This window comes from Mytilus galloprovincialis, chromosome 3 (assembly GCF_965363235.1).
Source record: "Mytilus galloprovincialis chromosome 3, xbMytGall1.hap1.1, whole genome shotgun sequence".
Taxonomy (NCBI): domain Eukaryota; kingdom Metazoa; phylum Mollusca; class Bivalvia; order Mytilida; family Mytilidae; genus Mytilus; species Mytilus galloprovincialis.
The window spans coordinates 108,174,795-108,193,173 of NC_134840.1; the positions used below are offsets into that span (position 1 = coordinate 108,174,795).

The 18,379-nt window shown below is 33.1% G+C and overlaps 1 protein-coding gene across 1 annotated transcript in view; it reads right to left on the minus strand.

Moving 5' to 3' along the window:
- Positions 1 to 3,164: 3,164 nt before the first annotated feature.
- LOC143069743 (tRNA (32-2'-O)-methyltransferase regulator THADA-like) overlaps positions 3,165 to 18,379 on the minus strand; it is a 61,655-nt gene continuing 46,440 nt past the window's right edge. Inside the window, exons 6-8 of the mRNA XM_076244517.1 lie at positions 17,616 to 17,729; positions 11,761 to 11,891; positions 3,165 to 3,982 (exon numbers count right to left, since the gene is read on the minus strand). Coding sequence (XP_076100632.1) covers positions 3,488 to 3,982; positions 11,761 to 11,891; positions 17,616 to 17,729 — 740 coding nt within the window. The 3' untranslated portion in view covers positions 3,165 to 3,487. The remainder of the gene's footprint in view (positions 3,983 to 11,760; positions 11,892 to 17,615; positions 17,730 to 18,379) is intronic.

Here is an 18,379-nt window from a genome sequence, read left to right on the forward strand (position 1 = left end):
CTTAAAATTCAAAGAATATAGGAAGAAAGATGTCCCCATTCAAACCCTCAAATAAACTTGATTTGTTGATGTTCTCAGTATTTATACAAATCCATTGTTTCTACAGCTTTCAAGTTCAGTACAGTTCTATTGGACATACGAAAATTGTAATCATCATGTTTTCAAACTGGCCAGTGCCAAATAAAAAGACGGAGGATAACAAAAGGATATTTAAAAGTCGTAAGTCGAAGAGAACGCAACACAACCATGTGAAAAAAAGAAAAAAAAGACAAACACCATTGTACAAACACTGCATAAAAAACAAACCTGAACACAATCAAAACCCAGAGAATTTAAGTTTAATCGGTGTTTTTCTTTTTATTACAAATTATGATTTCTCACTTCCTAAAACAAGATATTTGTATCTACCTTTATGCTGATTTATGGTGAAGGATATTGTCTAACTTTATGGTGAAGGATATTGCCTAACTTTATGGTGAAGGATATTGCCCAACTTTATGGTGAAGGATATTACCTAACTTTATGATGAAGGATATTGCCTAATTGCCTAACTTTATGGTGAAGGATATTGCCTAATTGCGTAACTTTATGGTGAAGGATATTACCTAATTGCCTAACTTTAGTGTGAAGGATATTGTCTAATTGCGTAACTTTATGGTGAAGGACATTGCCTAATTTGATGTTGAAGGATATTGCCTAATTGCTTAACTTTATGTTGAAGGGTATTGCCTTACTTTATAATAAAGGACATTACCTAAATATATGGTGAAGGATATTGCCTAAATGTATGGCATTGAAATGCCAACTACAAATAAAAACCTTTATAGATATTGTGCAGTATGAACAAGCAGACGTGTGGGAACAGACAATGCAATAGCCGCCCAACAAAACTGTAGACTAAGAGGACAAACTACAGTCTTCCCCAATCGACAAGAGTCAATGCAACATGACAAGCTTTCTGTACTTTAACTGTTCTGAATAAAAATAAATGCGGTTAAATACATTAAGCAGAAACTATCAAATATCTGCCATTGATACCCAACTCTCCAAATAACAAAACAACATTAAGAATATGACATAAGACAACTTCTGACAAGGTATCTGACTTGACTCTATTTTTTTTATATAGTAAGTATTAGTACAGAATAGATATCAATAAGAGGCATCTTCAAGTACTATATGAAGAAATGCCAACAGTTAGTACCTTCTGTATGCATATATAATAGAATCAGCTTTCTATAATTTAAAATTTTCATTGATGCAAGTGTCTGTCATTTTTAATTTTTGGAATACAGGGTCTAGTATTGACCATCTCCTCTGTCTTTCTTACAACATTCAGCAGCAAATATTACACTGGTTTACAAATCCTGTTTGAAAGCATCTTGAACATTTGTATTTTGATGAATACTTACATTTGCTGTGAACTTTATAATATAAATCCTCCAAAATTATTAATGGATGGATGCCCAACATCCAGCAACAAATATTACATGCATATTTGTACAAGACCATCACAACTAACCAATAGTAGACAGCAAAATTACATGAGTTCAATAACCTTTGCTCAAACTACTAAATGCAGTATGTTTGGTGGAGAAGCAACACATACAATTTTTATAAAAACAGTTTTATGTGATCTGGTCAGGGATCATCTAACCCAACAATCCTGGGAACATCTAGGCTTGTTTGCTACATCTGTACTTTTTAATTATTCAGGTATTCATTAGCTATTCTCAAAATAACATTCTATTTTTCTTTTTTTTTTGTTTGATCTCCCCATTATTTTCCATTCTTAATTCATCCAATTTTTCTCTATACTTTTTTGGCCACTTTTCTTTATTATGTAACACCCATCCAGACCCTCTTTAGTGACAATGTATTTATTTTCAAGCAAGATTATCACAAGGTGGATTTATTGATGTTAGTCAGTATTTTCTATAAATTGGACACAGTATCATCCTGATTATAAAATTGAGAATGGAAATGGGGAATGTGTCAAAGAGACAACAACCCGACCAAATAAAAACAACAGCAGAGGGTCACCAACAGGTCTTCAATGTAGCGAGAAATTCCCGCACCCGGAGGCGTCCTTCAGCTGGCCCCTAAACAAATATATACTAGTCCAGTGATAATGAACACCATACTAATTTCCAAATTGTGCACAAGAAACTAAAATTAAAATAATACAAGACTAACAAAGGCCAGAGGCTCCTGACTTGGGACAGGTGCAAAAATGCGGTGGGGTTAAACATGTTTGTGAGATCTCAATCCTCCCCTATACCTCTAACCTATGCATGAAATATTTGCCATTGGACAATAATTACATTAGATGTATGTTTCATTATAATATTTTATTCTGATTGGCTAACTGCACATCTCACGTTATTCCTTAGTCAATTGCATAACACAATAAAATTTATCATTCATGATGACAAGAGGTCCACAATATATTGCACAGGTAAATTAAATAAAAACTTGATAAAAATCGTGTTTTCATGATCCAAGTTGTAAGATGTAATTATAAGTAGAATGAAATTCAAAACAGTGTGGCTGTGGCCATTGATTGACACATTAAATTCATCCATTGACTGGGACAATTTAGGTGAACGTTTGTATGTAACGACCACTGCTCACTATGTACTTTTTAAAGACACTTAAACTATGGGGTCACCAAAGGTTCTCAACACCTTAATAAAGTAATCCGAAAAATTAATCAGAAATAACACGATGTTTTGATTTATATCAATTATATAAATCAAAACATAAAGGTTATTCCTGATTATTTTTTCGAATTATTTTATAATTAAAGGCGTTAAGAAACCTTTGGTAACCCCACAGTTTAAATGTCTATCGTAGGTACGTCGTGAACAGTGGTCGTTACAGACAAACGTTCACGTAAATTGTCCCAGTCAATGGATGAATTTAATGTGTCAATCAATGGCCACAGCCACACTGTTTTGAATTTCATTCTATTGAATGCTTCTTTTTGTTACTCCATAGGGTTGTAAATGAGTTAACTGTGCACACATTTTTAGAATTAAGCGCTTCCACGCTTCATACAAAATGTACCTCGATCAATGCTTTTACACCAAAATGAAGTTCCAAAAAGAAGCATTTAATTCTTAATTAAGGAACCAAAAACATCATAACCCTTAGGACAGACAATGTCTCCACTGATTTATTGTTATTCATAGAAATAAATGCAAAGAAAGAATTATTAATCTTTTTTTATCTGAGGCCACACAAACTCAAATTTTAGTTCCTTGAAATCACTTTCCAAATTATAATATTTAGCAGACAAAATAACAAAACTTAGCACATGTTTCATTAATAAAGCAAAAAATACCTCCACCAACAAAGTTATATATTTGTTTTTTTTCCTTCTGAAAACTGGATCCCTCATAAAATTTTGCATCCTTTTTGTCTCTTTTTATAAAAGAACTAAAATTCAAATTTGTGTGACCTGTATACTTTATTTCTCTTCCTACTATTTCCCCTGAAGCAAAGAATTTATCCTAGAATCAGACAAACATTGACATAGCTGAATCACCAAGTCTACTTTTAACTTATTTATACTACAATGTATATATTTGTTGACATCTTTAAATGGTCCTAAGGATGTCAGGTCTTCTTTTAAAACAAAAGTTAAATGACTACATATACAATCAAGAAATGTTGACCATTTTTCTGAATGGTCAGTTGTTATTGGTTCTAAATTGAATGTTTGGCCAACTGGAAACTTGTCTGTTAACTTTGCCTGTAGGTGAAATAATTTCTCTCTGTCAATACTCAGATTATCTCTCTTATTTTCATTGTTTATGACTGAGTTATCTCCCTTGAAGACTACATTTTCAGTTTTTGAGAATTGATCATCAATTCCTGCTATGATTTGTATAAGATATTTCATTACAATTTTCACAAATTGTATATCCTCTCTCCATGTGTTCATCTCATTTTTGTCAAATAGCCGTCCACCAACACCCTGTAAAATATTTAAAAATAAAGAAAATACTTTTTAAAATTTCATATGCCAAAAAAAATTATTAGTCATCATAATAACTCACATATGCAGTCCTACCTATTAAACTAGTTTCCCCTATCAAATAAGGCACATCTGTTTAAAGATTTTTTTTACAATAACAAACCAGATGCTCCACAGGGTGCAGCTTTATACAACCGCAGAGGTTGAACCCTGAACGGTTGGGGAAAGTATGGACACAACATTCAAGCTGGATTCAGCTCTAAATTTGGATTGTGATTAAATATTTGACACAGCATAGGTTTCTGACACAGAATGAATGTGGTCTAATGAACTTAAAATATTTTTTTTGCCTTTGAGCAATTCACTATGCTGTTGAATATTAATCCTATCAAAAAAATGTTTGAAGAAATTTTCTTTTTATTTATGAAATCTGAAATGAGAAAAATTTAGCCCCCCCCCTTTTTTTCACATCCCCCTTTCCCTTATTCCAAAACTTATCTCAATTCGAATTTCTAATGGAGTTTGCAACAATAACTACTCATTTAAATACATCATAAAATATTAAAATGTAAAAAAAGTGCTTGTTATCACTGAATGGTAAAGATTGTTTTAATTTATCAGTTAGTAGTAAAAGTGAATATACATTGTATATTGTATAAAACAATGATTTAAGTAGATTCAACTACTATTCTGGACAAAGAAAGATAACTCAAAAAAATTTTGAAAATTTCTTGCTATTGCGCAATATTGTGCAATTATATATTTCTTGCTATTGTGCAATACTGTGCAATTGAAAATACTTGCTATTGCACAATACTGTGCAATTGAAGATTTCTTGCTATTGCTGAATACTGTGCAATTGAAAATTTCTTGCTATTGCACAATACTTAATATAATAATTTTGGATCCTGATTTGGACCAACTTGAAAACTGGTCCAATAATAAACCAGATGCTCCGCAGGGCGTAGCTGTATACGACCGCAGAGGTTGAACCCTGAACGGTTGGGGCAAGTATGGACACAACATTCAAGCTGGATTCAGCTCTAAATTTGGATTGTGATTAAATAGTTGACACAGAATAGGTTCCTGACACAGAATGAATGTGGTCTAATGAACTTAAAAAAAATATGTTTGCCTTTGAACAATTCACTATGCTGTTGAATATTAATCCTCTCAAAAAAATGTTTGAAGAAATTTTCTTTTTATTTATAAAATCTGAAATGAAAAAAATTGACCCCCAAATTTTTTTTTCACATCCCCCTTTCCCTTATTCCAAAACTGATCTCAATTCAAATTTCTAATGAAGTTTGCAACAATAACTACTCATTTAAATACATCATAAAATATTAAAATGTAAAAAAGTGCTTGTTATAACTGAATGGTAAAGATTGTTTTAATCTATCAGTTGGTAGTAATAGTGAATATACATTGTATATTGTACAGTGGCGGATCCAGGGGGGGGGGTTCCGGGGGTGCGCACCCCCCCTTTATTTTTGCCGATCAATGCATTTGTATCGGGACATATGTTTTGCACCCCCCCTTTGCCCTGGGTGCCCTGGGTTAGCACCCCCCCTTTCGAAAATTCCTGCATCCGCCCCTGTTGTATAAAACAATGATTTAAGTTGATTCAACTAGTATTCTGGACAAAGAAAGATAACTCCAATTGAAATCCAATTGGAATTTCTTGCTATTGCACAATATTGTGCAATTAGATATTTCTTGCTATTGTGCAATACTGTGCAATTGAAAATATTTGCTATTGCACAATACTGTGCAATTGAAGATTTCTTGCTATTGCACAATACTGTGCAATTGAAGATTTCTTGCTATTGCTGAATACTGTGCAATTGAAAATTTCTTTCTATTGCACAATACTTAATATAATAATTTTGGATCCTGATTTGGACCAACTTGAAAACTGGGCCCATAATCAAAAATCTAAGTACATGTTTAGATTCAGCATATCAAAGAGGCCCAAGAATTCAATTTTTGTTAAAATCAAAATTAGTTTAATTATACCCCCGCTTTAAAGAAGGGGGGTATACTGTTTTACCTCTGTCTGTCAGTCCGTCCGTCAGTCCGTCCATCAGTCCGTCTGTCCGTCCATCAGTCCGTCCGTCTGTCCATCAGTCCGTCCCATGAAACTTTCGTCACATTTTTCTCAGGAACTACACATCCACCCTTTCTGTAATTTGGTATCAACATTTATATATGTCAGCCATACCGTGTGATGCGTTTTCAGATTCATCACTTGACAACTTCCTGTTTACCGAACACTTGTCTGATTTTACACATGATAGTCAAGTTGAAAATTTTCGTCACATTTTTCTCAGGAACTACAATACAAGGATTTCTGAAATTTGGTTTAAGGATTTATATAAGTCAGCTATACCGTGTGATGTGTTTTCAGATTCATCACTCGACAACTTCCTGTTTACCGAACACTTGCATATTTTTACACTATTAATATTATCCACTTGCGGCGGGGGTATCATCAGTGAGCAGTAGCTCGCAGTTTCACTTGTTTTGGACCCTTTGGACTTTAATGTAGACCAATTTTAAAACGGGACCAAAAATTAAGAATCTACATACACAGTTAGATTTGGCATATCAAAGAACCCCAATTATTCAATTTTTGATGAAATCAAACAAAGTTTAATTTTGGACCCCGATTTGGACCAACTTGAAAACTGGGCCAATAATAAGAAATCTAAGTACATTTTTAGATTCAGCATATCAAAGAACCCCAAGGATTCATTTTTTGTTAAAATCAAACTAAGTTTAATTTTGGACCCTTTGGACCTTAATGTAGACCAATTTGAAAATGGGACCAAAAATTAAGAATCTACATACACAGTTAGATTCGGCATATCAAAGAACTCCAATTATTCAATTTTTGATGAAATCAAACAAAAAAGTTTAATTTTGGACCCTTTGGGCCCTTTATTCCTAAACTGTTGGGACCAAAACTCCCAAAATCAATACCAACCTTCCTTTTGTGGTCATAAACATTGTGTTTAAATTTCATTGATTTCTATTTACTTAAACTAAAGTTATTGTGCAAAAACCAAGAATAATGCTTATTTGGGCCCTTTTTTGGCCCCTAATTCCTAAACTGTTGGAACCAAAACTCCCAAAATCAATCCCAACCTTTCTGTTGTGGTCATAAACCTTGTGTCAAAATTTCATAGATTTCTATTACATTTTTGTAACTTCAACTAAAGTTATAGTGCGAAAACCAAGAAAATGCTTATTTGGGCCCTTTTTGGCCCCTAATTCCTAAAATGTTGGGACCAAAACTCCCAAAATAAATCCCAACCTTCCTTTTGTGGTCATAAACCTTGTGTTAAAATTTCATAGATTTCTATTCACTTTTACTAAAGTTAGAGTGCGAAAACTAAAAGTATTGGGACGACGACGACGAAGACGACGACGCCAACGTGATAGCAATATACGACGAAAAATTTGTCAAATTTTGCGGTCGTATAAAAATCTAAGTACATGTTTAGATTCAGCATGTCAAAAGAGCCCAAGAATTCAATTTTTGTTAAAATTAAACTTAGTTTAATTTTGGACCCTTCAGACTTTAATGTAGACCAATTTGAAAACGGGACCAAAAATGAAGAATCTACATACACAGTTAGATTTGGCATATCAAAGAACCCCAATTATTCAATTTTTGATGAAATCAAACAAAGTTTAATTTTGGACCCTGATTTGGACCAACTTGAAAACTTGGCCAATAATCAAAAATCTAAGTACATGTTTAGATTCAGCATGTCAAAGAACCCCAAGGATTCAATTTTTGTTAAAATCAAACTAAGTGTAATTTTGGACCCTTTGGACCTTAATGTAGACCAATTTGAAAACGGGACCAAAAATTAAGAATCTACATACACAGTTAGATTCGGCATATCAAAGAACCCCAATTATTCAATTTTTGATGAAATCAAACAAAGTTTAATTTTGGACCCTTTGGGCCCCTTATTCCTAAACTGTTGGGACCAAAACTCCCAAAATCAATACCAACCTTCCTTTTATGGTCATAAACCTTGTGTTAAAATTTCATAGATTTCTATTTACTTATACTAAAGTTATGGTGCGAAAACCAACAACAAGAGGCTGTCACAACGACAGCAAACCGGATTTATTAATATTTATTTGTGTCCTGGCAATAACACAAGAACCATTACTGATGAATGGTGAAAGTGAAAATCGTCAATATCAAATTTGACCTCCATTTTGTCATCAGTATCAACATATTAAAATTTGAAAAGCTTAGATTGAATGGTTCATGAGTAAATGCAACAACGTGAATGGAAACGCCATTTTACAATCTTTCAAGAACCATAACACCTGAACGGTAAAAGTCAAAATCGTCATTATTGAACTTGACTTCTATTTTGTCATCAGTAACAACATATAAAAATTTCAAAAGCTTTGGTTGAATGGTTCATGAGAAAATGCACGGACACGACTGGAAACACCATTTTTCAATCTTTGAAGAACCATAACTCCTGAACGGTAAAAGTCAAAATCGTCATTATTTAACTTGACCTCCATTTTGTCATCAGTAACAACATATTAAAATTTGGGAAGCTTTGGTAGAACAGTTCATGTGTAAATGCACGGACACGACTGGAAACTCCATTTTTCAATCTTTCAAGAACCATAACTCCTGAACGGTAAAAGTCAAAATCGCCATTATTGAACTTGACCTTCATTTAGTTGTCAGTAACAATATATAAGATTTTAAAAGCTTTGGTTGAACGGTTCATGAGTTAATGCACAGAAAACATTTGATTGCCGCCCGCCCAACCGCCTGACTGCCCGACTGCCCGGCCACCTGGCCGCCCGCCGTACATCCCCAAATCAATAAACGACATTTTTGTCACAAAAATCCGGTTAAAAATGCTTATTTGGGCCCCTTTTTGGCCCCTAATTCCTAAATTGTTGGAACCTGAACTCCCAAAATCAATCCCAACCTTCCTTTTGTGGTTATAAACCTTGTGTTTAAATTTCATTGATTTCTATATACTTATACTAAAGTTATTGTGCGAAAACCAAGAATAATGCTTATTTGGGCCCTTTTTTGGCCCCTAATTCCTAAACTGTTGGAACCAAAACTCCCAAAATCAATCCCAACCTTCCTTTTGTGGTCATAAACCTTGTGTTAAAATTTCATAGATTTATATTCACTTTTACTAAAGTTAGAGTGCAAAAACTAAAAGTATTTGGATTACGACGACGACGACGACGACGACGACGACGACGACGACGACGACGCAGTCAACGTGATACTAATATACGACCAAAAAATTTTCAATTTTTGCGGTCATATAAAAAGGATTAATATGGGCGTTAACTCATATAGATCAGAAAAAATGGTGGAAATAATGTCCTCAAATTCTCATGGCATTGAGTTTAGTTAACCTTTAGTTAACATTTTCAAGAGGGAGAAAAAATTGTTTGAAAGGACAGTATAAATTTTAAATTTCATATGTATATTCAGGGTCTTGTTTTGATTATTTTGTTAGATTTTTTTTAGAATCTTCTAGTTTATTCATGTGGTACCATAAAACAATTTTGCCCACTGACCCCTTCTTTTGTTTTAACAATTTTATTCCAAAAAGCTTGTTGTTTTGAAACAGAGTAGCCAACAGCCTCAACCTTACAACTCAGTTCCCCTTATATTCTAAATTTTGCATCAAGGTCTCTTCACAAAGAATTTCCATGAATATTAAATTAATCAACCCACAATACAAGATCTTAATATTTTTATGTGTATTCTAATAAACATTGTTAAGGACACCGACATTTATACATAATTACTCTGAAGATGGCACTTGTCACATCCAAAGTGTTTCCTGAGAGATAAACTTGTTGTGTGTCATCAGACGACCTTGAACTTTGTATGTGATACTGTATACATGATTTATAACATTGTATAAGTGATGCAAAGTATATTATGATTTCTCATTAAAATATAAAAAAATTGTCAGCTGTACATATGGTGCTCTAGTGGATACCCCTTTAAGTAACAAGGTCATGCTCAAAATTGCCTCAGGTCACCAAGTCACTATAATGCATACTAGTACTATACATTCATAAAATGATCTGATTTTCCATTTTAAAATGAGATGTTAGGTAGCAAGGCCCCCCACAAAACTCCCTAAGGTCACAGTTCAAATTCGACCATGTTGGAGTAACACATAAACAAATGGATTTTCATTTCTGAGCTAGACTTGAGAATGTCACTGTTACAGAAATAAAGCTTATGTATGAAAATGAAAATAAAACCATGTCAACACTATGGCATATCTATCTGAGGTAGAGAAACAGTAAAAGAGAAATGTTGAATGTGTCCATAGGACACTGATGGTGCCCCCACTTGCATATGTTATAAAGGGAAATAACTCAAGAACTGTAAAAGTAATTATGCTACCCAAATTTGTACTTGATCTGACTTTTGTGGTGATAAGCATTTCATAACATTTGGTTGAGGCAAACTAAAGTTAGAGAATGGAAATGAAGCCTTCAGCAGTTTTTCCATTTGGAAAGGGGCATAACTTTAGAACGGTAAAAGTGACTCCCCCAAAATTCATAATTGATCTGTTTTATGTGGTAATAAGCAATGGTATAAGTTGCATAACATTTTATTGAGGCAAACTAAAGTAATAGAATGGAAACCAATTTTGGGATGTATGTACATACAAACGGACTAGGGTAAAACATAATGCCCCCTCCGCTATGGCAGGGGCATGAAAAACAAATTTTATTTTTGCGACATCTTTCTTTTCACAATTTTAGCAAATCCTTTTAAAACATTGCAAAAAATTCTGAATTTACAGTAGCAATCTAAAGGCGACCTATTCTTTCTTCTTAATTTTTTAAAATTTTATATCAATTTACTCTCAATGACCAGGAAATAGACATGTAGAACAGTGATGTCGATCTTGTTTTTACAGACACTCACACCTGCAAAGTGGAAAGGGATTATTATAAGTTGCAATAACTTGTTTCCCAATCCACTATAAATAAATATGTTTAAACTAATGGATACATTTTTGGTCCATTTTCTTAAACAGTTTAATTGACATTACATGTTCATTGTTGAAGGAGCATAATGAATACCAAGTGGCAATCCATGAATGGTCAACAATAACAATTCATGAGGGTTGGGATGGGGGTTCTTAATTTCTTTATCTTTTAATTTTTATGATAATTTTTCTATATCCATTTTTTTTCTGTATTCTTAATCCCCCCCCTTATTCTGCACATTAAGTCCATAATTCTGTAAATATAGATTCCATCACTGCAACAAGTGTATTAAGATTTTTCTCCACTGAAAACATAAATTTTGATATTTAAAGCTCAAGGCTTGCTGAGCTTTTTGAAGATTTAAATTTAACTGTTGAGAGTGGTGAAATATGGTAATACATGCATTTTAGTAGTGGAATCTCTTTCTCTAATAATGTTTATCTTTCCTTTTCACAGATTGTCAGAAAGTTATGTTCTTTATAAGTGACACCATCAGGCTGGTCGCCTTTTTTCAAGAAATCACAATGGGAAATTCAGTAGAAATAAAATTTTTTTTTACGTCATAACCAAATTTCAACCAATCATTTGCTGAGAGCAGCTAATTTCACTACTGAGGAGAAATATTTTTTCCCATAATGCTCAAGAAAATAATGAAAATTGCACAAAAATTGGAGAAAACCTGTTCATACATTTTTACCCACATATAACTAAGCAACATAAATAAAATATGATTTTACCACTTCTTCTTTGGTATCCGTTTCCATCCATTTCAACATGGTTCTGAAACACAGCTTCCAGTGTCTGCTATAATGGTGATGTAACATGGATCCAATAGTCAAATCTAAGGCCAGGTATGGATGAACAGTCACTGAAAATACAAACAGTCAAATCTAAGGCAAGGGATGGATGAACAGTCACTGCAATAAACAATAAAATCTAAGGCAAGGGATGGATGAACAGTCACTGAAATAAACAATAAAATCTAAGGCAAGAGATGGATGAACAGTCACTGAAATAAACAATAAAATAAAAGGAAAGGGATGGGTGAACAGTCACTGAAATAAACAATAAAATCTAAGGCAAGGGATGGATGAACAGTCACTGAAATAAACAATAAAATCTATGGCAAGGGATGGATGAACAGTCACTGAAATAAACAATAAAATCTAAGGCAAGGGATGGGTGAACAGTCACTGAAATAAACAAAAAAATCTAAGGCAAGGGATGGGTGAACAGTCACTGAAATAAACAATAAAATCTAAGACAAGGGATGGATGAACAGTCACTGAAATAAACAATAAAATCAAAAGAAATGGATGGATGAACAGTCACTGAAATAAACAATAAAATCTAAGGCAAGGAATGGGTGAACAGTCACTGAAATAAACAATAAAATCTAAGGCAAGGAATGGGTGAACAGTCACTGAAATAAACAATAAAATTTAAGACAAGGGATGGATGAACAGTCACTGAAATAAACAATAAAATCAAAAGAAAGGGATGGGTGAACAGTCACTGAAATAAACAATAAAATCTAAGGCAAGGAATGGGTGAACAGTCACTGAAATAAACAATAAAATCTAAGGCAAGGAATGGATGAACAGTCACTGAAATAAACAATAAAATCAAAGGAAAGGGATGGGTGAACAGTCACTGAAATAAACAATAAAATCAAAAGAAAGGGATGGGTGAACAGTCACTGAATTAAACAATAAAATCTAAGGCAAGGAAAGGATGAACAGTCACTGAAATAAACAATAAAATCAAAGGAAAGGGATGGATGAACAGTCACTGAAATAAACAATAAAATCAAAAGAAAGGGATGGGTGAACAGTCACTGAAATAAACAATAAAATCTAAGGCAAGAAATGGGTGATCAGTCACTGAAATAAACAATAAAATCTAAGGCAAGGAATGGGTGAACAGTCACTGAAATAAACAATAAAATCTAAGGCAAGGGATGGATGAACAGTCACTGAAATAAACAATAAAATCTAAGGCAAGGAATGGGTGAACAGTCACTGAAATAAACAATAAAATCTAAGGCAAGGAATGGATGAACAGTCACTGAAATAAACAATAAAATCTAAGGCAAGGGATGGATGAACAGTCACTGAAATAAACAATAAAATCTAAGACAAGGGATGGATGAACAGTCACTGAAATAAACAATAAAATCAAAAGAAATGGATGGATGAACAGTCACTGAAATAAACAATAAAATCTAAGGCAAGGAATGGGTGAACAGTCACTGAAATAAACAATAAAATCTAAGGCAAGGAATGGGTGAACAGTCACTGAAATAAACAATAAAATTTAAGACAAGGGATGGATGAACAGTCACTGAAATAAACAATAAAATCAAAAGAAAGGGATGGGTGAACAGTCACTGAAATAAACAATAAAATCTAAGGCAAGGAATGGGTGAACAGTCACTGAAATAAACAATAAAATCTAAGGCAAGGAATGGATGAACAGTCACTGAAATAAACAATAAAATCAAAGGAAAGGGATGGGTGAACAGTCACTGAAATAAACAATAAAATCAAAAGAAAGGGATGGGTGAACAGTCACTGAATTAAACAATAAAATCTAAGGCAAGGAATGGATGAACAGTCACTGAAATAAACAATAAAATCTAAGGCAAGGGATGGATGAACAGTCACTGAAATAAACAATAAAATCTAAGGCAAGGAATGGGTGAACAGTCACTGAAATAAACAATAAAATCTAAGGCAAGGAATGGATGAACAGTCACTGAAATAAACAATAAAATCAAAGGAAAGGGATGGGTGAACAGTCACTGAAATAAACAATAAAATCAAAAGAAAGGGATGGGTGAACAGTCACTGAAATAAACAATAAAATCTAAGGCAAGAAATGGGTGAACAGTCACCGAAATAAACAATAAAATCTAAGGCAAGGAATGGGTGAACAGTCACTGAAATAAACAATAAAATCTAAGGCAAGGAATGGATGAACAGTCACTGAAATAAACAATAAAATCTAAGGCAAGGAATGGATGAACAGTCACTGAAATAAACAATAAAATCTAAGGCAAGGAATGGATGAACAGTCACTGAAATAAACAATAAAATCTAAGGCAAGGAATGGATGAACAGTCACTGAAATAAACAATAAAATCTAAGGCAAGGGATGGATGAACAGTCACTGAAATAAACAATAAAATCTAAGGCAAGGAATGGGTGAACAGTCACTGAAAATATAAACAGTCAAATAAAAGGTTTGAAATGGGTGAACAGTAACTGAAAATACAAACAATCAAACCTTAGCAAGGAATGGGTGAACAATCACTGAAAATACCAACAGTTGGATAAAAAGTATGAGATGGGTTAAACAGTCACTACAAAAGTAAAAAAAGTTTAATCTAAGACGAGGACTGTGCTAGCTTGGTAATGATCACTGAAAAAAACCCAGATAAATCGAATAGCAAAAAAGAACATGTTCTTCTCATATATTTTATGATGGTATAATACTAAACCCCTAACGGAAGGGATTGTGCCTGATATTCATATGGTGAAGACATAATCTTTCAATCAGTTTAATTGAGGTCTGGAGCTGGCATGTCAGTAACTGCTAGTAGTCTGTTGTTATTTATGTATTATTGTCATTTTGTTTATTTTCTTTTGTTACATCTTCTGACATCGAACTGTGACTTCTCTTGAACTGAATTTTATTTTGCCTATTGTTATGCGTTTACTTTTCTACAGTGGTAAGAGGTATAGGGGGAGGGTTGAGATCTCACAAACATGTTTAACCCCGCCACATTTTTGCACCTGTCCCAAGTCAGGAACCTCTGACCTTTGTTAGTCTTGTATGATTTTTAATTTTAGTTTCTTGTGTATAATTTGGAGTTTAGTATGACGTCCATCATTACTCAACATATATATATATTTGTTTAGAGTTCAGCCAATCTAATTAAAAACATGTCTCTCATAGCTCCAGTTTTCTTATATGTCGCGACATATCAGAAAACCGGAGCGATGAGAGATCGATTTTTAATTAGGTTGGGGTCCAGCTGAAGGATGCCTCTGGGTGCGGGAGTCTCTCGCTGCATTGAAGACCTATTGGTGACCTTCTGCTATTGTCTGTTATATGGTCGGGTTGTTGTCTCTTTGACACATTCCCCATTTCCATTCTCAATTTTATGGTTCCAACAGTCAATTCTATTTGTATTTTAACATAAATGGTGAACAATCATCTTAAAAACAAAAAAAATCCCATCAAAGAGAATGAAAATCAGTGAGAAGCAACTAACAATTAAATAGGTCAAATATAGTTCTCAAAGAATAGGTAAACAGCCATCACACTAGTTTAAGAATCCTCTAAAGTCTGACAGCCTGCTAAACTTTCTGGCAAAGATAATAGAGTACCATCTTATGTTCTATCCTTGACAGGCATATACAAATTAAGTGAGGTCACAGATACCACTTTGATGATAAGTTCAGCTAAGTTAAGTTCCATCTAGCCTAATAGAGTCAACATTAATGTTGCCATGAAAGAAGCCGATTAACTGGCATCCTGAACTTTCTATAGTTGTGTAAATAAAGAACTGCACCATGAGCTCATAATATGCCAACATTTTTTTTAACAAAAAAGCTCTATTTCTCTTCAGTTTCATATCCGAAATTATAGAAATACTAAAGGGAGCTTAATTTGATGGATATAAACCTGTCACAAAAGTTTCATGTCATAACTGTTTGAAGCGTTTTTGAGTATTTAACAGACACTTGAAAATCCCCCTTTTTTAATGAATAAAAAACCCATTACTTGGAAACGTTAAATCTAATATTTATAAAAATCTTAAGTGAGCTTGACTGGCTATACAGCCCTCACACGGTCGGCTCCATGCCCGATTGCGATTGGTGAGCGTTTAAATAATTTTGTGCCATTGGTCAGGAACAGGTGGTGGTCGCCATTTTGGAGATCGCCATCTTGGTTTTGTGAGTTTTTTTAGATTTGTTTACTATTTTGTTGTTATTTCTTCACAACAGCTGCTTTCAGGGCCAGTACAAACTGACAACTGTTTTCCCCTAATAAGTCCCTTATAATGGCCATTTATAAAAAAAACTTGAAAATATTTGATTATGAAACTTACGAAAAAAGAAAGGATATGGAGACAGATTAATTCCATCTAAAATTACTACAAAAGTTTTAATGATTTGTATACAACAGATAAGATAGTTTACTAACATCGTAAATCAAAATACATACTGTCAGTGTCTGATGTTTCAGCTAAAAATTATAATGTAATGTCTTGTTGTGTTACATAATTGTAAAACAAATCATAAAATCTGTCTATATATATAGATACAAATAAGAAACCAAGTTTTATTTAGACTTAATGGGTGAAGGACACTTTCGAAAAAAAAAAGAGAAACGCATAAACAGATCTTTTGTTGCATGCAGACAGCTGGTTAAACGTATTAACAAACAGCTGCATACATGTATTTACAAACAGTTACATAAAATTATTAAACAAAAAGTTGCATTTGTGACAACACATTGTTTGTAAGATAATCTATTACATCTAGATATCAGTCAGTTGTGAAACTTATCTATTTTTATCAAACTTAGTACTAGTACATGTATTCCTGCCCAAAATATAAAATCTTGAACATTGTAAATCATATTTTTTTCTACCAAAAATTTTAGATAGAAAAAAAACTGATTTTCTATTTCTTTATGCCTTAAATATAGTTGTCCCTTTCCGATATAAAAAGTCTTGAACATAGTTAATAATACAAAACATGTTACATATTTTTTATACCTATAAAGATAACATGGTAGCAAATCTGACTATTTTTCTTTTAACCTTATACTTTACAGTAATACCCTTTCCAAAATCTAAAATCTTGAACATTATACTAATAAAATAATACTAAATCATTAATATTGTCTGAGAACATATTCAAAAGTTATAAATTTTCCCTGTAACCTTGATGCTACTGTTGAACATTTAAACCTGGTCTCACACAGACTTAAGGGGAGTGTATCAATGATCCTTATTTCATATTTTAACCTAATTTCTTTCTGTGTCAAGAGGAGAATACTACAAAATACAATAGTGTAATAAATATACAAACATTTACTGTCAATTCAAATAATTTAATGCATTATTGTGCATTGAAAAACTATGAATGATCTACTGAATTTTCAATTCTAACTCCTACCTTCTCTTTGACCTCAAAGTGTCCTTGAAAACAAAATAACCTGCTTTTCCATAAATCATTACATTGTCCTCAATACACAATAAATTTTGTTCATAATTTCAAATGTTAAGAACCCTATTATAGTTTTCTAAACATTAAAACTGGATAAAGTATGCCTAACATAGCCCTTGAAAATTGAGTTTCAATAAATTAATTATATAGACTTCTCTGATTCAGACTTTCAACTTTCAAGCATTTATGACCTTGACCTTGGCCATTCATATATTTCAGAAATGTTAGCTTTTTGTTCTTTTTTTATTAAATGACCTTCCAAAGATGTCACATAAAGTGCAAAAAGGCAAACATGAAGTTTAAAAATAATATGCGACTTTTAAATTTCATACTTGTTGTCAACTGACCTTGAACTTCAGGGTTCAATCTGCTGACAATTTTCGCAGCCATCTCATTTATTTGTTCATCATCTTCTTGCAACAAACTCACCAGGATTTCCCAAAATGCAAAAGTTGTTTCACCTGTAAACACAAAAAAGTAAGAAATTAACATGAAAAATAACTATGAAAATAAGCCAAGGACAGAGGCAGATTCCCGCCCCCCCCCCTTTTTAGGAAAAAATTTGGTTGCTTATATAGGAAATCACTGGAGCGGTCCGGTCCCCCTCTTAGGCAGTCATCGGGCCCCCATTTATGAAAATTTCTAGATCCGCCAGTGAAGGAGACTAAGGATATGAACACAAGGCATATACTGTGGATTAATTTCTTTTCATGCATATCAATTTTCGTGGCTGTTTTAATACTTTGTTTTATACAAAGTCTACATAAAGTTTGTAATTCATTTGAATATGTCATATGTGGTTCACCCGTACCCAAGGAACCGACAAAAATTGCTATCCAAAGTATCCACAGAATATATAATGGATGAAGTTTTCTATCACCTGAAGTATGAAGTTTTATATAATAACAGGCTATTATTTAAAATTGGAATTATTTTTATAATAATTTCCATGTTTAGTCTTTGCCAAAATGTTAAAGGGTTTGTCTGACTGGAAAAGAAATTTGAACTTTTCTACTATATATTCAACCAAAAAATCATAAAATTTCTGTCCGTCTGATTGATTTTTTTGTCTGACATTTTACCAGTCAGACAGAGTTTGGGATACAATGCT